Source organism: Zonotrichia leucophrys, chromosome 4 (genome assembly GCF_028769735.1).
Source record: "Zonotrichia leucophrys gambelii isolate GWCS_2022_RI chromosome 4, RI_Zleu_2.0, whole genome shotgun sequence".
Taxonomy (NCBI): Eukaryota; Metazoa; Chordata; class Aves; order Passeriformes; family Passerellidae; genus Zonotrichia; species Zonotrichia leucophrys.
In genome coordinates this window covers 19,260,072-19,279,879 of record NC_088173.1, presented here as the reverse complement: position 1 = coordinate 19,279,879, position 19,808 = coordinate 19,260,072, and the positions used below count along the sequence as shown (strand labels likewise).

Sequence of the window (19,808 nt, the reverse complement as noted above, 5' to 3'; positions counted from 1 at the left end):
TTTATAATTTTTAATTGAACTTTCAAAACTGCATTTCCAAAAGGAATTATACATTTTGTTCTATCATTCCTTCTCCTATTTGACAACTTTACTTGGACTTAACAAAGCAATGGAGGTCACCAAAATGGTGAATTTGCATAAGAAGCCTGCACAGTCTGTACCTCCATGACTCTTTGAGCCCCAAGGACCATTTGCTTTCGACTGTTCATTACTGAGTGGACGAACATGCACAGCTCTGATTCAGTCCAGGCTCATTCTACCTTGTGCCCAGCCACTGGATGATGGGGGAAGCAGTAGGTGGTAACTGGACATCAGAGGAGATACAAGGCAGTTCATCATGGAAAACAACCCAGTAGGAATCAGGCATCATTAGGTTCTGCAGCTGGGGGGGCTTCTTTTGACTGATAGAATTGTAACCAGTAGAACAGAAATAGCCAATAGTACTAACTTGCCGACTCAAGGGTTAATGACCTGCTTGAGGATTCAAGAAATGAGGTAAAATGAGCATACCAAGTAATGGAAATGCACAGCCACAAAGAGCTCTGTTCCTTTTTATACCCTTAAGACACACATGAAAGATAAAATACCAAATTCTTCCTGCTCAGAGTTGATGAGAAGCAACTTTCCTAAGAAGTTTTTACAGTTATTAAGACACTATCTTTGAAGCAGGAATTTCTTTTAAGAGGAAAGTAATTTTTAAAATGTAAACTGTCACCCCTCTTTTGTCAATAAAATATTTTTTAAAAAATCTGAGTACCTTGGGATGCCTTTGTGTCACTTTGAAAGGAAGTGGAATTTTACATTTCTCAGAATAATGGCCAGAATTTTACTAAGTTTGCTTCTAGGTCTGAGCTGTGAACTCTGGTGGTGTAGTTCAAGCAAGCCCATTGAGTCAGACTGTCTATCAACATTGCTCGATTTTGGTTCTTAATAAGGTCAATGGAGTGAAGTAGGGAGAATGTTAAGAGTGCCTGCTGCTTCTGTTACCTTTCTCCATTGGCTGTGCAGCATTTGGCAGTTTTCTGTAGCAGTTAAGCAAAATCACTGCCATAGTGTATTAGTTCCTGTTTTTTCCAAGGAAGTGGGCTGAGAATGACTGTCAATGCCTATTTTGGAAAGTGAGGGAGATGTTTGGCCTGGACAAATGAATGGAATGTCCTGAGAATGCCCACATGGCCCAAGGTATTAAAAAAAAAAAAGACCAACTGTGATCAGATGATGTGGGAGCTTGAACTATATAAACTCTGTTTTAGTGCTTGCCTTGTGGCTTTTGCCTTGCAGATTCCTGTCTTGGGTAAATTCTGTATGTGTAATCATGAAAGTGGGCTCTTGGAGTGACTGCAGAAGAAATATAAGTGAAGAAAAGTTCATGATTTCCTTAGATGCTTGTAGCCGAGGCAACACTGCTACCTAGTTGTCACGAGTTTCAGCCTGCTGGTTTAGCTGCAATATGACATTAAGACAAGAATAAATTACATGAGTTTTTTTTTTAAGCGTACATGCAGTATGCTTCTAAATATTTACAATTTCCATTCTTCATTCAGTTTTCATTTTTCTCCTTCAATTAGGTGTTTCACCATGAAATTGATTTGTCTTCCACAAACTTGCATTTTTTTGCAATGTTGATTTGTAAGAAAGTGTCTGAAATACATTTGTAAATGCAGGAAGAAAACTAATAATGAAATGATTGGCTTATGCATTAAGATTTGCCTTTAATTTGTTTTCTCAGTGTAAATTGTCTTTTATAAGCTGTCTTCTAAATTTCTGAAAGAGTAAGAAGAAATAGAAATTTTAAAATCTTGAAGAATACATTTTTCTGTATTTTGGACAAAATATTCAAGTAGAGTAGAATCTCCTTATCATTTTGTGGCAGTGTTTTCTGCCTTGTGGTTCTAATGTGAAAACTGAGCAGAATGACTTGGATAAGATTTGGGATGATTTGATATGCCCTCTTCTGATGGCCATGATTTAAGCAGTTCCTATTGCTCATTCCTACCCAAGTTCCTGGCATGAGGATGGAAACAAATGGCAGAGTCAGTGTAAGGGTTGCTTAAGCCAAAAGAGCCACTTGTAATACTAAAAAAATGCATTGCAATCTGTGGTAGAAAATTTCTGTTAGAAACATATTGCTGCTCTCTTTTATCAACATTACTTTAAGCATTGCTTACTGTGTACTGCTTTGTCGTTGGAGAAATACTATTTTTTTTCTTTCTTCTTCTTCCCCCTCATGTCCTTTTTATTTTTTGTTCAGAGATTAACATACGAGGAAAAAATGGCTCGTCGATTGCTGGGAGCAGACAGCGCTGCAACTGTCTTCAACATACAGGAACCAGAAGAAGATCCTGCAATACAGGTGCCACATAACTCTACAATTTCACAGGAAAAAAATGCCTTTCAGCTTTTCTTTTTTGCTGACTATGATTGTCATTAAAATAAAATCCTACATAAGACACTAAATATATACAGGATAGGAGAGTTATTGATTACAGAAGCTATATGTTATCTGTTAGTGAAATAACCTGGAGGATCACATGTCCATTGCTCAGTTTTTCCATAAGGCTGAGACTTCTCGAATATCTGCTTTCTGCTTTAAACTGTTCTGTTTATCCTCTTCTGTCCTGACCTTTAAGTCTCTGAAGGCAGAAAGGCATCTCCTATCTTGAAACCATCTTCTCTTTATTTGTGTAAGAGGCACTTTTTGGGTGCAGATCAAAACCACAACAGAAAGTCTGCTTGAAAGGCCAGGTACACATTCTCCATTGTTCAGATGCCAGGGCTGCTATTCAGAAATGTGTAGCATTCGTTTGCTTATGGTGCTGCACAAAGCACATTCTCCTGATAAAAACTGAGGAACTGTCATAGATATCTCTTGGTCTTCTTTCTCCTCTTGATCTTTTCTTCTACCCTTGCAGGAAGCTCGCTCTGTTGGTGCTTCTGTAGTGAGTCCCATGGATATTCAAAAGGTTATCATTTTCACCTTTTTCTGTCTTGTTTTTTTTTTGTCTGTTTTTCTTTCTGTCCCCTTTCCATTCTGCTGTTCTTGGTTAATAACAAGAGGTCTTCTAGCATTAATAACTGTGGAGAATTGGACTGCACTCCATTTATGAAGATGTTCAAGTTGTTCTGGAAGCCTGTGTGAGTGCAGACAGTTTAACAGCAATCATCGTGTGCTCCACTATCTTTGTGCTGTAACAATAACATACACTGACATGATACTAACTGTCATATACTTCATGGTTTACTTTTATGGTGCACTTCAGGAAACAAAGAAATTTTAAAACTATCTGCAGCTTACAAGGTATTCCTCTGCTCTTCCATTTGTTGTATCTATCGAGGGTTATGATTAGTTCTGTAACCAATGGCAGAAGCATGTCATGTCATTCTCAGACTAGGGGATGGGGGTGTGAAAGGATACTTTGCATGAGATGCATGTTCTTAAATACAAGAGTCAGAGACAATGGCCAAAAGCAATTTGAAAAAGTGTCTGAATTTCTGCTGATTCCAAGCAGGAATTCTGCAAAGTAACAGTTCAAGAAAGCAAATAACAGTGTACATCAGTAAATTATAACAAATTCAACAAGTCACTCGATGAACCTTTCTGCTCTTCTTGCTATATCTTCAATACAATTACAGTAAATTTTGTTTCTAAGGGAGGATCCCACACAAAGGGAATCATAGCAACAGGAGTAAAGGGAAACAACTATCATGGACTGCCACTGTTGCAATTTTCTCTTATTTTTGTCCTAATTTTTACATGCAACTGTAAACAAAATAATTTTATCCTTCTGGTTCAGCCTCTGGTAGAGTTCTATGCAAATAGCAGATGTGAACCATATGGTCTTCTAGCCATCTGGAAACAAAACCCACCCTAAATCTGTCTGTACCCTCAAGGAAATATTAGTGTGTTCCTTTTGTCTTTATGAACTGCCCCAGAATACTTGTATTCTTATAGGATTTTTTTTAATGGAAAGAAAGCAACCAATGACTTTCTTTCCCCTTATAAATTAGACCTTAAGACAACATGAAATACAGTTTTTGCCTCATACCAGATGTCTCGATTGTTTCATAGGGAAGCTATTGGAGACATGGATTATAGTGTTTTTCTTCAACAAGATACAGTTTCCTTTTATATGTAAAAACTTAATGGCTTGTTAAAGATTGGTAAAATAAAGAAATCCAAATACTAAGAACATATCTTCCTGAGCAATGTGTTGAAGCTGGACACTAATATCTGCCTCTCATTTGACAGGAATATAAAGTCTCCAGCTTTGAGCAAAGGCTGATCAGTGAAATTGAATACAGGCTGGAGAGATCTCCTGTGGAAGAATCAGATGATGAAGTGCAACATGGAGATGAACCTATTGATAACAGTATGTCACCCTATTTTGAGATAAAGCTGAAGCACTACAAAATCTTTGAGGGAATGCCAGTCACATTTACATGCAAAGTGGCAGGAAATCCAAAGCCAAAGGTAAGAAAAAACAGTAAATCTTTCTAGAACTTCTCTGAAGAGTTCTGTGTTGGTCCTTTACCATCAGGCTCTGGATTCTATGGGCTGTATCTTACAGGAACAGGAGATATTTACGCTTGACAAGAAAATCTTCTATCTAGCATAAACTGCCGAATCTCTTTTGGCACAACTGGAGTTTATCAGTCAAAATCTGGTAAAAAATGCTGCTGTTATGCTTCTGCTCTCAGTTACTCCCTCCTGAGGCTTCTTCTCAATTATTTTACCTGGAAGGAAAGCTTCTGTCATTTTCAGAATTACCTTTTAGGGTACATTTGTGCACAGAATGCAGTGCAATGCTAGAAAGCCCCACGTGAGCTGGCATAGGAGTCCCAAAAGCCACCTCATCTTGCTGGCATGGGTTATTAGTTTAGGCATGGTAACATGCTAATGCAAAAATATGTGGGTTTTAGTTCAGAAGCCAGCATGGTATCTCTCATTCTTCAGCATCTACACACACTAACAAGACTGGGTTTTACTGGAATGTAGAAGGCGGCGTAATAAAATACCATAAGCTCCCATATATCCCAACAGCAAGATGAGACATGATGGTGAGGTTTTAATGATGAACTTCTGAGGGAGGGTTGGGCTTGGGAAGCATTTCCTTGTAGCAAATGTAAAAGTACCAGCTGCACAATGTCAGTAGTCTGGAAGAATGCCCTCCTTGGATAGGTTGCATACAACCATTTCAAAAATTGCTTGGCAATCAACTGACTGATTATGCAGCAGGCAAACAGCAGCAGCTTCTTCAACTCCCCTGCCAAAGCCAGTGTCTTCCCTGGGAAGTTCTCACAGCTCTCACAGTGACCTCTTGTGGACAGGGGCTCTTATCTTCTTAGACAAGATCAGTGATGCCTTGTCTGATACATAAGATCTTCACAGAAGCCCTCACATCCAAATCTCTCATCCATTGTAGGTTTTATGGGTACTCAGGATTTCAAACAGAGAGAAATGCAAGTGACTTTATATGCCCAATGATATATGTATATGATAATGTACAAGCTGTTAATTTAAAAAAAAAGGACTTTATGACGTAGCAGAGGAAGAACAACAGAGAACTAGGGCTACATCTGCATCAGCAAGGAGTGCCGACCAGAAGAAGAAAATCTCTAGAATGAGATCTCCACCCCTACACACATCAGAAGGTTTTACTCCAGGCTAGCTCTAATCTCATCCCACAGACTGAAGCAGATGCACACTAGATGAGTTCTTGGAGCACACTTTCTGGCTTAGTTTCATCTGAAAGGAATCCAGGTCTGTGCTCCAAGAGCACAACATGATGTGAACCACTGCAAAGTAAGCGGGGTAGATCAGTATACTTCTATCAGAAAAGCACTCCTGCTTCAAACTGAAGACACAGACACAGACTGGGAAGATAAGCCCAGTCTGACTGAAACCAAGCTTTTCATGTCCAGCCTTACTTCTGAGATGACCCTGGGTAAGAGTCTGTTGTGCTGAACAAGGGTGGGATGCAAATGGGTCTGTTGCTGACAGAAGTGCAGTGTGTGCAGAGATATTCTTTCTGCCTGAGGCTTATGACTAAGTTGCTAGATGACCTGTTATGAGTCAGCCTTAGTCAACTTCACCATTCCCTAATTTCCAGTTTCCAATTAAGGTGTAGTTTCTCTCTCTGATTTAAGACAGATGAAAGGGGATGTCTTCTTTCCCTCACTAGGGTGATAAGGATTGCACAGCCAAGAAGCCACATTCCTAGCACTTCCCCTAAAGCCTGCCTTACAGAGAAGTATCTGATGAGAATGCCTTGTGATTCACAGCCATGTTCTGTTTCCCTGCAGTGTCAAAGCGTGCACATTAAGAAGGGATTTGCTCTTGCACCTGGAACTCTGGCCCTTTGTTCCATTCACTTGCAGATCCTTTGTGTAATTTGTTAAGTTGCTTGGATGGAACCAATATCAATCCTGTTATATGGCTGCTTGTTAGCCAGGCTTCACAAATGTCCAAGGCCCTCTCCCCCTCATCTGCCAGAGCATTCCAAGACAGCGGTTTTGAAAAGCTCAATGGCTGAGGGCTGCCCTTCTGCTGTCATTTGCTGAAGCTGGAAGTGTTGCTTGTGAATAATTTTTTTACTCTGGCAAATGAAAAGCTGGAAATAATTTACTAACTTGAAGCTCCTCCCTTCTAAGTATTCTGTCAGGTCTGCCAAGGAATGGCTTTGGGAAAGACTGTAGTGTTTCTAAAATCTGGCATTGATTACAAGGGATTTTTCTAAGCAGAGTTATTGGCTTGATTATTTTTTCCCCTGAACATGCCATGTAAATTGAATACTGATGTGCAAATTCTGTCTTCATATGTATGACTTTAAATCTGAGCCTACTCTTTGTTATAACCTTTGGTGTAATGTAAAACTATTTTCTCATTGAAATGAGAAACCTGTGGTGCTACAGGAGGGACTATGGAATACTTCTTTTTAAGGGATTATTTCTCCTCAGAATTAGGACAATGCCATACAAGAGGTTAATTGAAACACCAATGTTACATAGATCTCATACTGCTCACTCTTCACATGGCTGAATATCATTCTTGGTGATTAAAAATGCTTGTGCTGCTCAAGATCAAACCCCTCTTTGTGCTGTGTATACCATCATATTCCTAGTCATTGCACACTGGTTTCTGAAAATCTGGTGCAAATAAAAGCAATCCAGATGCAGTGTTCAGTGCTTACGTAGTTTAATGCTACATTTATGGAAAGTTATCCTAGAAAGAAAATATTTCACTGCAAGGACCATTGTCTCCTGCAGTGGTGCTCTTTTACTTATTAACTGCATGGAAGATAAAAGTAATATTAAGAATTTATTGCTCATATGGGATGCCAATGCTTTTAAACTCAGTTGATATAAGTTTTGGACAACATATACATGATGTTTGGATAGCTGGTTCAGTTAATATTTGTGTGTATTTCCATGCATGTCTCCTGATATTTCTGATAAGTGTACTCTTATTAAATAGTTACTACTTAATGCAGTAGATTTCCAAGCAACATTATGACACATGTAAAGCATGCAAGTTAAAACTCATTTTTTGCAGCAATGTTGTTTTAGCACCCATTAGCATGTGTATGTAAGTGATCAAATATCTCTTACATCTCCAGTAAGTGCTCTGTCAGCAGACAAGAAGATGACTAAACCTTTTGTTCAGGCCACAGAGCCTCTGCAAGGCTGCTGACAGACAAAATGGGAAACAAGTATAACCAGCTATTGAGGAAATGAAATCATTTCAACTTACGCATAATGCCTGTTAATATAAAAATCATACACAGTGATAAATGTTAAAGGAAAAATTTCACTGATTAACACCAAAAAGTCCTCCGTTTTTTTTTTGTTAAGTTCAAAAGTATACCCTTAACTTTGCCCCAAGTGAGTGAATTTCAAGCTTTGAAGCATTGGCACATATGAAGAACCCAGCAGATTAAACTCCATCAGGAATGGAATTGCACATTGCTCTGTCACTTCATTTTTTACTAGAGAGCCAGCACCCTTTCCTCACTCTTAAGACCTAAATTCCCACTTCAAGAATGAGCTTGAGCAAAATGTGTGTTTTCCTCATGCTAAATAGTCCCAGCAGGACCAGGACAAATACAGTTGTACTTTGAATGACTTGGCCTCCTAAAAATGATGTAGGTATCTTCACAAGTGTCTCAAATGCTGAACACAATGATGTTATGTGTGTACACATTTCAGAAACAACAAGTAAATAATGTTCTACTTAAATATGGATTTGGGCAGCTGAGTACAGCCTTCCTAGTATAACATTTTTCAGATATTCCTCTGTGTGTGTTCATGCATACAACATTTACTTTTGATTCCAGCAGATATCAGTTTGGGATTTTACTTTATTATTATAATGTTTAAAAAAAAAATCTCCTGAAAGCTAGGTCAATTTTTTTTTCCCTTCAAGTTTGAGGCACTAAAAGTACATTTTTTGTGTGTAATTCATGGATTACTGTAGGATATTATCCTGCATACATCACTTTTTTGGCTCACTGAAAGTATATCTTGGGTCAGCCAGAGAATAAAATTATGTATCAAAAGTACTGGAAAAGCCCTCTGTTTGATAGCCAGTGTAAGTGTTCTGTGCAGCTTGGAGCTGTGCTGGCATGCAGTTATTAAGGGATGTCCACGTGCTGCTTTGCTTTGAAGTATTTCCTATGACTTTGCAAAGCTGTCCACTTGCGTAGCTGGCCTGTCACACCGGGGTGGCATTGTTAGGTTCAATCATGTCACTACACTGAGCTGCTCACTGCCAGCTGAGCAGCTCTGTCCCCTCTGGCACTTTGGTCCAGTCCACTCAGCGTAATGGATATGAGACAAAACGGGTGTTTCAACAGTGAGATCATTGCTTCTATTTAATTCATCGCTGAATTAATTAAGCCTATCATTGTCTTGGGTTTTTTATTTATGTTTTTATTTTCTGAAAAGAGAGCAAAAGCATTCTCAAGGTTTTTCTGCAGCTTTTTCAGATTTAGGCAAAATAAATGTAAAGTTAGTGATCTCTGAAATCAATAATCTCTTCTTTGTAATGACATTTAGTTTCAGCTCTTGAACTGTTCAGCCCTTATGCACCTGTACGTTCTGTTGGAAATCGTTCAGGCCGTTGTTTCTCTTTGGACCACTGATAATCCTGTAACTGTTAGTGAAAGTGATTCATAGAATGAGGAGTTGATCAAAGCAGTTTTCTTTTACTACCTACAGAGAGTGTTTCAGCAGTTAGTTAGTGCTATTTATGTTTTTGATATATTTATGATATTTTTAGCAGTTTGTTAGTGCTATTAAATGAGAAATTATGGATGAGAAATTATGGCAATGAGCACTCACCTCTTACCAGCTGTGCTTTGCTTTTTTTCCTGTAGATTTATTGGTTTAAAGATGGGAAGCAAATTTCTAAACGGAGTGATCACTACCAAATTCAAAGAGAACCTGATGGAACTTGCTCACTGCATACTGCAGCCTCCACCCTGGATGATGATGGGAATTACACTATTATGGCTGCTAACCCACAGGTAAATGAAGGTTTGGCTCCAGAGCAAACATCCTTCTGAACATAAATCTTCAGAAAACTATCTCATCTCACATATGCATGATTTAATTAAATGGTGAAGTCACCATAAAATATGCAAGTTAGATTTCTGTTTTCATCTTGCATCAGTAGGGTGGGACCTTTCTATTTCCAAGAGATTAGCAACTCAACAGTAGTTTTTTTCCTATGGTTTGAGGTTTCAGGGGGAGGGGTATCATTTTTTAATTAGTCTTACACTAGTTGTTTCAGCTGATAACATCTCAGTATTCTAACTGAGCATGGCTAGCACATATATATAAAGGGAGAAAAAGATCCCGTTTACCAGAAGTAACCCAGTCCTTTCTTTTGTTCACCCTACTCACTGACTGAGGCCAATTTTTTTAAATGAGTGGGAGTATATCACACCTCAACATGCTTACATCAGGCAAACTGCAAGTCTGTAAGGCAAAAAAAATTTAGCACTATTCTGTAACAGTCCTGTGTTCATCTTAAACAGCTCTTTCCTGAAACACAGAGTGTTACTGGTTTAGCAATGCCATTTTTTCTTTGCAGATTTAACACAAGAATTGATGTACACAGCAGAAGCCCACTAGTTCATTAGACACAGCCAAACTTATAGATCCTTTATCCTATGGAAGTAGCTTTTTCAATCTACTTTTCCTACACCACAGCAAATTGAGGGGAAAGAGTTGCATGTGAGAAACCAAAGCAGTAACATAACTTTTGGGATGTAATGAATTATTTTCTTCTGTAGTGCATCTTGCCAAGACTAGGCCCACAAGCAGAATCACACTAGAATAACAAACTGGATCACTGAGTTCAATCTGAGCAGGAGTGTTGTGCTCTGTTATGCACGTTGCTAGGTTACTCAGCGTGATGCTGCCATTTTTGTCAGCTTGTCAGTCCTGCTCATACTGCAGAGGGCTTGGGAATACCAGGGGTTGTGCACACAGGCAACACACAGAGAGCAGCTTTTGGGTAGATTCTATGAACTGCAGTGCTTAAATATGGGTGGTTTAATTATTATTTCTACATTTGTAGAAAAGTAAAGCACATAAAAGAAATTTTAATGAAATAGCATAAGGCCATGGAATTGTTCAAGCTGGGAGCTTTTACACATAGATGACATTGTTACCAATACTTGGTACCACTTAAGTTGTGAAATTTCACAACAGGTTTAAAAATATGTGCATGCTTAAGGTAAGAAATGCTCCTGTTCATCTTCCTCTAAGTGTTGTCTCGGTGCATGCACAGAGTTTCACTGTGTAGTGTTACTGTGTGATTCAAAGTCTTGGAGAACTTGAACAAACTGCCTTTGTGTTTGGGCAGTGTACTCTGTCCCTGAATATTTACAGCCTGCTTTGGAGCATTTGTTGTTCAGGATAATGTTCATTCAATGACACAACAGTGACCCAGGTTACCAGTTCTGGTCATGATGGCACTACTTTGTTAGTGGATTTTTGGATGTACTAAAATGAGCTGGGTTTGTGTGGTTCCAGCTTGGAGCTTGAAAAAGCAGCTTTGTTAAATGATAAAATTCTGTGCTTGTGCTTTTTTCCCCTCTTTGGAGAAGAACCAGAAGCATCTTCCTTTTTACAGTGTAATTCCCAAGCAAACATACTTATCTCTTCCACTATTTGCTTGCTTTTACTATGCATTTAACAGCACAATGGAGGCAAAGAAGGGCTGTGAGTTAATGCACTAGCCTTTCACACTCAAAGATCTGGATTCCAATTCTTTTAAGTCATCCTGAGTGGAAATAATTTTGGCAAAGCCTTCTCAATTCTAATGGAAAGTTGTCCACATCTCAAAGCTATCACAAACTTAGGCAAATTTGGCAGCCTTTCCTTAAGAGAGCAAAGTACATAAATATAAGGGAGCTCCCATCAGAACTCTGATGGACTGGCAGATATTTGCTAGGCTGCTGCTGTGTTTGGTCATTGCTATTGGAATCACCAAACTCTAAAGCAAAAGATGTGTTCTCAGCTGATAGAAATCAGTTTTATTAAAGCAAAGGAATCAGTTTTATTAAAGGATTCAGTTCATAAAAGCTCTGCCAGTCCATGCCATCTCCTGACCTGCACTAACATAATACGATTTATGTGTAAAATGCCTTATTGACAGACCCTGGAGATTGTCCGTGGTAGTTAACACAGCAGGCCCCATTGCCCATGGCATAAAGTGCAGTGAGCTGGAATTAAAGTTCTGACACACCACTGGGGTTTGTTGTAAAATTTGCCATAGAAGTTAATCCAGAGCAAATGGACCCTGGGCCTAGACAAACACAAAACCTTGCCTGGTTTAGGCCTTTAGTTAGAGATCATATCCCTTAACTGAGCTCTTTCTATGAACTCTATGGGCTCACATCGAGTTCTTATTTTCACCTTTCTTTTTATCCCATTCCCTCTGCTTCTTTGCATTACACACCCACAGTCCTCAGGCTGGAGTTCCCTTAGTTTCTAGGACATCATCTCATGAATTACTTCCCACTCATTGTTTCCATCCTCTCCATCCTGTGACTTTTCCAAAATCTTTGGCTTCCTGCTTAATCTTTCCTATCCAAATTCCTTATTGCGCTTTGTGTTTCTATTTGTGACACCATCATGTACTGGAATATGCAGAAATGATCCCAAACTATGTGTATTCATCACCTGCCAGAAAAATATTAATATGCAGTGGTACCCAAAATAGAAATTCATTTGCTCCAGATGTCTTCAATGGTCTTGTAACATAAGGGGAAAAATAAAGCTTTTACACAAGGAATTGCTGTGGGTCTTGCACAATTTTAATGGGTTGTTTTAATGCAGGGATTTTCCTTGCAGGCTAAATGGGTCATGGGAATAGAAGTGGGACACAGACTTCATTTCTAAGGGAACACAAAAGTTGTTGCTATTTGGAGGCTGCTTGTGAGCCTGGTGAATCTGGTTTTTTTGTGGGCTTTGGACAGTTCTGAAAGAACTGTTATTTGCAACCCCACAAGTATTGTGATAAAAATATTTGCCACTTCTATGCTGGCAGACTTGAGTGTGGAGCCCACAGCTTAGAGCTGAAATACAGTGCAAGGCTGATGTGGATGTTGCTTTACTGCTACCAGCCCAGGGAGCAGAGCTGTCATTTATTATGACCACCAGATGCTTTTACCCCTTACAGGGCAGTCTCATCCCAAATCTGTTAGGACTACTGCTTGTGGTGGAAAACCTGCCTTCTAAAACACAAAGTAAAAGAAAAAAGGGGGGCAAATACACCAGAACCATGTTTTATTTATCATTCATTAAAAATACCCTGAATAATCACCAATGTCCATCAGCACAGCTGTGCCTTTCAGTGCAATTCCTCAAACCAGATTCACTCTGCAGAGAGGACCTGTTACATACCTGTCAAATTCTTTTGGCTTTCACAATAATGAGGGATTTTTTGAGTTTTGGGCCCACCAGATCAAGTAGATCAATCCACTTTGGAGACAGCAACTCTTTTGGTAACTAACAACAATCACCATGGGACATCTTCTGCCCACTTGCCACACGCAGAGGAAACCTCCTGCCCACATCAGTAACAGTCATTATGAACTTGGAACTTGATTGCCAGTGCTATTAACAGTCTTTAAAAAAAACAACATGAATGTAGTATAGTCACAGTCATTCCAGTCTGTTCTGTGTTAGATTGGAAGCTGATAAAATAGGAAAAAAACCCAAACAGATCAGGTTGAACAATTATTATTACATATTTTAAGTCTTTTAATGTTCCTTCTCTCTGTCATCCTAACAGGGCAGAGTAAGTTGCACGGGCAGGCTGATGGTTCAAGCTGTAAATCAAAGAGGCCGCAGTCCTTGGTCACCTTCAGGTCAGCCTCACATAAGAAGGTATTTGATGCTTTTTTTTTTTCTTTTAAAAATATGGATTTTGCAAAATAGCTGTGGTAAGGTAAAGAATGTGAGGTAAGAAGACAAGTTAAAAACATGGCATTCAGGAGGAAATGTGACCTCTGCTGTCTGAAATTGCTACAGAACTTGTACACTCAGAAGTATAAGCAACCTCTGAAATGACATGAATTTTAAATATCTTTACATTTCCCTGTCTCCTCCTTTCTCTGTGGTGTTCACTAGTTACTCAGTATCTCAAATTACACTATCAGCTGCTGGGAAGGCTCTTGCCACTTAGGCTTTTTAAAAATATTTCATGTGATTAGGATTCTACCAGGATCCTCCATCTTCTGCAGCTTCTAGGAAGTGTTCATTTAATAACTACATGCCAAAGAGGTTTTTCAGATTTACATTAGAAATATTTTAGTATTTCAGTATTTAATGTTTCAGTTCAGTTTCTTATAAGGAGATATGAGTCAGAGACAAAGTATTAAACTTATCTTAGGTGAGTTTACAGTTTTTCCCATATGAAGCTATGGGTTATGTTTTTGGACCATAGAAGGGAATTTTTCCCTTCAAATAATTTTTTTCCTTGCCTAAAACATTTATGAGGCTGTTTAGCACAGCTTAGACAGCTTTAGATTATACAAAAAAGTTGATTTTGGTTATCAGAACTGTTTCAAGGCAGTGTGAGGGCTCTGGTTTCTGGATTCTGCTGTAATAAGACGTGTTTTGCTTAATGCTTCCAACAGCCACAGAATCTCAATATTGCCCAACTAATATACAGAGTACATGTAATTACACAGTCAGTATACAACCAGGAAAGTACTTCTGTAACAGTTAGTGCTGTACTAGTATGTGATGTAGAACTGCTGCATGTAAAACAGGCTCTCTTCCCCACTCTGGTAGCTATAAAGTGTTAGGAAGTGAGGCTGATTGGTTAAAAGATCTTGTCAGTCTTATTCCTGCATGGAACAAACTACAGCCCTGAAAGCATTTCCCAGCATTTCTCTGAGATGGCCACCAGCTCCCTCTGCAGTGTCACATTGTGTTAAGCCCAAAGCTCAGAGTGCGAGAACAGCACAGAAAAGGCTGGGACCACCTGCTGTAGCATCTCCAGTCACTAATGCACTTAGCACCTTCAGGTAATGGTAAAAATGGAAAGTCCACATTAACCCCTGAAGGGAAAAGGTGCCATGAAGAATCAGGTTTCAGCTGAATAAGTCAGTGCACACGGGGTGACAAAGGGGAAAGATGCTTTAAAAGCAAATATGATGGGAAGGTAGGTAGGTAGGGGTGAAAGCATCAAGCAGCTGCCACTCCTGCAGCTTCCTGAAGGACAAATGTGTGTGTCTCTCTTTTTGTGAGGAACAGAACCTCAGGTAATAGTGGAGGAGGCTCTTTTCAGTCACTCCAAATGCATTCAAAGTCCAAGGCCACTTCTGGCTGGTATTTTATTTTCTAATGGAGACAGGCACTCAGGAAGCTGCTTTGGGTTGGGTGTCCAGTGAGTAATGAATTAGAAAGAAGGGATTTCTGTAGAGCTGTTTAATTAAAATTAGGGCAATTATTGGGGATTCTTATTTCCTGTAAAATAACCATGTGAAGGGCTTATCCCATTATCTTTGCTCTGGAAGAGCAGTTTCTGTAAGCATTCAGCACAGAATCTCTGTTTAGTGAGTTCTCACTACGCCCATCAGAGGGTTCACCCAAGACTGATGAAATGGGAGCACTTAAAACCTTCCTAAGACAGAGTCCTGCCATTGGCTTTTCTAATGTAATATCCCAAATTACTGTTCTCCCATATACTGTGGTATTTGTCATGTCTATTGCCATTGACTTTTGATAAGTAATATTCCTATGGCACTATGATATTATTTCTATAAGATTTTCTGCTTGAGAATAACAAAAATTTGTTTACTTCTTTTATTACAAGTGTAATTACTAGCTTAATGAATTTTATGACTTGTTACACTGTTGGCAGGCTTTTTCCTGAAGTATATTTAATCTCTTACAGATTAAATTTGATAATTTCTGTTCTGGCAGAACTCTGGGGTTCTATTTCACTCTTAATGTATTTTTCTGAAATTTGCTTAGCTGACAAATATCACTTTCTTAGTATCACTTGATGTGGGTGGCCACTTTAGAATTTTCTGATGTGCACAAAGCTTGGACTCAATCCCTTAGATGAGAAGGTGCTCAACAAACATTGTGTCACTTAACTATGGCAGCCAGAGTCCCAAATAAATCATAAAATACATGAGATTTAAAGAAGATTTTAAAACTAAACATTCCTATCACCCTGCTCTCAATTAGGGGATTAATTTGAACTTAATCTCCTTCATTCCAAATTACTGATCATTACCACATGGCCAGTCATAAAGTCTTCTTTATCTTCTAACTCACTGAAATTCCCAGTGCATTGTACTGTACCAATGGAGTGTCCCCTGGACACATTTAGTACATGATGTCAGTTCTGCTGAAACTGATCACATTGCTGCATTGCAACTCCAAAGAGCCCACAATGAGTCCAAGTTATTCCAGTCTTTTGCAATTTGTCATTCCTAGACATCTGAAGCTACTTGGCTCTACTCATTTCATTATTTGTTTAAAACCACAAAATATTTTAGAATTGAAATGACCCTAGTTTCACCTCTCAAGGCAAAGGCTTAAAAAAGTCTGTGATTTTAAGGTAAACTTACAAAGAGGTAGAAATGCAACATCTGTGTTCACAAATTCTTAACTTGTTTTCCATTTTATTTAACATATGTTCCCCCCACACACCTCCCAGTTTTGAGCAGTGCTGCCTTTTTCTGCAGCTGCAGCAATGAGTTGGTGGCTTTCACACTTCTGTGGTGCCAGGTCATCTGTTTGGCTCAGCTTCACAAAACCTTATGAAGCATCAGTTACTTGTGCTTTGTTGGCATCTTATCAACAGGATGCTCATCAATAATGTGGAAGCAGATTTTGCTCAAGCTGTTTGCACGTGCAGCACTCACTGGACTAGATACCTTAATTTCTAGTTGGTCTTGCAGAACTCTTTACTAAACAATATCAGTACACTTTTTCCTTAGTGCTCTCCATCTGCCATCCATCTACCTGCACGAGGCATGTATGTCTCCAAAACTGATCAGGAGCTCACCAATTAAAGCTCAGGTGCTTATGAGCTGCAGTGTTGGACCTACTGAAGTAGCTTTAGACGTATTCAAGTGGCAAAAACTGAGGTGCTCCAGACATGGATTTAAGCACCTAAAGAGTTACATGAGCTCCTGGTGTGTGCAGGGATGTCAGTCTGTGTTTCCCATTTCAGTATCCAGTCCCACATTATTAAGCAGTATTGAGTGATATCTACACAAACCCCCCAGCCCCTCCATTTGCCCTTAGTTACAGCTGTCTGACAACTGTGATGATCATTAAAAAGTCAACATTGAGCTTTTAATAAGAGAATACTGTAGCACAGGTAATGCTTGGCCAATTCAAACACAGCAATAGCAGAAAAAAGGGCAACAACAAGAGCAGGGCAAAATAAATCAAGTTCAAGCAACTCTAACTGCAGCCTCAGTGGAGCAGAGCATGCAGCTGGAGTGTTTATCTCCCATGCAGTAGTACAGCATGTTTTCCAAATGTGACCATTGAGGGTTTTAGGCTCTTTTTTGTTGTGAATTATTTTAACTTGGAGAAATTACCTTGGGCAATAGAAAATGCATATGGGCACCTGTACTGCAGCATGGACACTGCAAACAGTGGCCAAAACAAAACACTGGAAGAAGTTAAGAGGATGTGGGATTCAAATAAGAGAATTTCACTGTAATGTGCCATTGATAAAAGAGGTCTTTGGAGGATATTTGAGTAGCTCCTCTTCTTTACACACGATGTTACTGTAGGCAGCAGCTGGCTCCAAAATGGAACCCACTGGAGCTGATCAGGCAAGAACAAAAATGGGCATAAAATTTTGTTTCAAGATTATTTGATTACTAAATCACACAAATGGAATAATCTAATCTCAATAGGAACAAAAATCTACTTAAATGAGGAATCATTTAGAAAAAAGATTTGTTGGATCAAATTAAAAGTGAAGAATAGCCAATGCTGAAAATTAATTAAATGATATCATGGAAGCTTAAGGTGATTGATACTGTGTAAGGGACAGGAGCTATTTTTCTTTCATTTTTATTATTTATCAAACTGTTTATGGCACCTTTATATAAAAAAAAAATCAAACAAAAAAAAACTAGCAACCAAAGTTATTCTCCCTATTTCTCACAATTGAAACTCTCATTGTTTCAATTCCACAGTTTGGTGGCATTGAAAATATTCAAGAGTATCACATACAAAAAAACCTGTTAAATGAGGAATAAATATATCTGCAGCAATTCAATACACAGCATTTTCTGCACAGCCTTCACTAGTGCAGAACAAGAGAAGATAAGTCTGATGTAAAAGGTCTCTTGTCAATTGAGATGAGTTAGCTTTTAGCTATTATGAGTTAGCTGCTATTTGCTGAAAGGGAACCATGACTAATGAACAGTCCATGTACTTTCTGGTGTAATCAGCAGCAGTGAGGGGTTAAATACACAGGACACTAGAAATGGGGAACTGAAGCTACATGCCAAGGCTAACTTGTTTTATTTGTATTTCAGTGATTTAAAGACAAAACAAAAATACTATCATTCATAAAATTAATTAATATTACAAGCTATTATTCTGTAGCAATATTGTTTTATAGGTCATGGTTTGTCACAAGATGTGAATTAAGTGAATGTAATTAAATAACTGCAGTGTCATAATTAACTCAGTCTGGGCCAAATGCTACCAGTGCATGTGTGTAAATATGGGATGATTATGGTATAGGTTAAAGTGGTTTAAAATTCAAACCAGTCTTATAAGTGATTATGGTTCTTCTGATTTAGCAGAGAAAAAAAATAATTTACCTTTATTTCATGTTATTTTAAGACCACGATCTCGATCAAGGGACAGTGGTGATGAAAATGAACCAATTCAGGAACGATTCTTCCGGCCTCATTTTCTGCAGGCTCCTGGAGACCTGACTGTTCAAGAAGGAAAACTATGCAGGATGGACTGCAAGGCAAGTGTCATGCAAAGGGTAGCAGCAGCCTTTTGATAACATCAGCTGACTGAAAAACCACATTGGTTTCTTTTCAAGGCAATTTTGCCTATTGGCAGTTTCGGCTCCTGTTAGCAGGGTAATTAATCTCATTGCTTATGAGTGAGTAAGTGGACAGTAAAAGTTTCCCTCCCGTCCAATGAAAGTGTTTCAGGCAAATCTTAGAGCTCACAGTAAACTGATTTACAGAATTCAGCTACACAGGGGTGTGGAGGGAAGCAGCACACACTATAAAGACAATGTGTTTCTACATTTTAAGTCTTTTCACTACTTGAGTTTTGAACCCTGTTAAAAGTTTCAAACAGTATAAACCTGATTTATGACTCTGCTGAGCAGAAATAATTCAGGCTTGGGTGACTCCTGTTTACTTTATGCTGACCTATTTGGGAGAAGCTGTTTGCTCTGAAGCAGTCCCCACAGCAAGTGGCACAGCTTTCAAGAGTGCAAGACTTGTCCACACAGACCCAGCATTAACTAGTGCAGGTGGTGCTGTCACTAGGGCACACCTCAGTGGAATGCAGCTTCAGAGGTCAGTAGTTAGTCAGCTAACATCTTTTTGTCTGGAGCTTTCCAACAAGAAGTTAATCTAGAAAGGAGTATCTTCTCATTCCACCTGAAGAGCAAACAATAAAAAAGACAAAAGGTGTCACCCTGCCTTTTGTTTTGCAATGTATTATTATTTAGCTTCTAGCCTATCTACACACTGATCTTTTTTCAGTCGCGCCCATAAGACATCATGGAATTTAGGGAGTTGGCCAGAAATGACTACAACTGACTCAATGTGTAAATCAGGACAGAATTAGATCTTGAAATCTTTTGGTATACTTGCAGTAGCAAACCAAACCAAACTTCCTTGAAGAAACAAGTCAGGACTCCTCCAGTGTTTCATGTGGCTAAAACAATTTCCCACTGTTGTCTTTACACTCAAGGTTAGTGGATTACCAACTCCAGACCTAAGCTGGCAGCTCAATGGCAGACCAATTCGCCCTGACAGCAATCACAAGATGCTGGTGCGCGAGAACGGGGTGCACTCCTTGATCATAGAGCCGGTCACAGCCAGAGATGCTGGAATCTACACCTGCATCGCCAGCAACCGAGCTGGTGAGAATTCATTCAGCCTGGAGCTCACTGTTGCAGGTAACATCTTCATGCTAAGCTTGCAGACTGAGCACTGCCAGGATAGCGTGAAAAAAGGAAACATGGATGATGTCAAATGACACGTTGAGGGGTGGAGGAAAGGGAAGAAAAGGAAAAAAGGAAACCTGGCAGTAACAGAAGTATG

General features: G+C 39.1%; 1 protein-coding gene across 3 annotated transcripts in view; it reads left to right on the top strand.

Moving 5' to 3' along the window:
* PALLD (palladin, cytoskeletal associated protein) overlaps positions 1-19,808 on the top strand; it is a 185,085-nt gene that overhangs the window by 160,573 nt on the left and 4,704 nt on the right. Inside the window, exons 13-19 of one of the 3 annotated variants that reach the window (XM_064710701.1) lie at positions 2,252-2,353; positions 2,913-2,963; positions 4,250-4,471; positions 9,375-9,524; positions 13,307-13,401; positions 18,355-18,487; positions 19,456-19,663. In XM_064710701.1, coding sequence (XP_064566771.1) covers positions 2,252-2,353; positions 2,913-2,963; positions 4,250-4,471; positions 9,375-9,524; positions 13,307-13,401; positions 18,355-18,487; positions 19,456-19,663 — 961 coding nt within the window. Of the gene's footprint in view, positions 1-2,251; positions 2,354-2,912; positions 2,964-4,249; positions 4,472-9,374; positions 9,525-13,306; positions 13,402-18,354; positions 18,573-19,455; positions 19,664-19,808 lie in introns of those variants that run through there. The other 2 variants (XM_064710699.1, XM_064710700.1) reach the window with 2 other exon arrangements.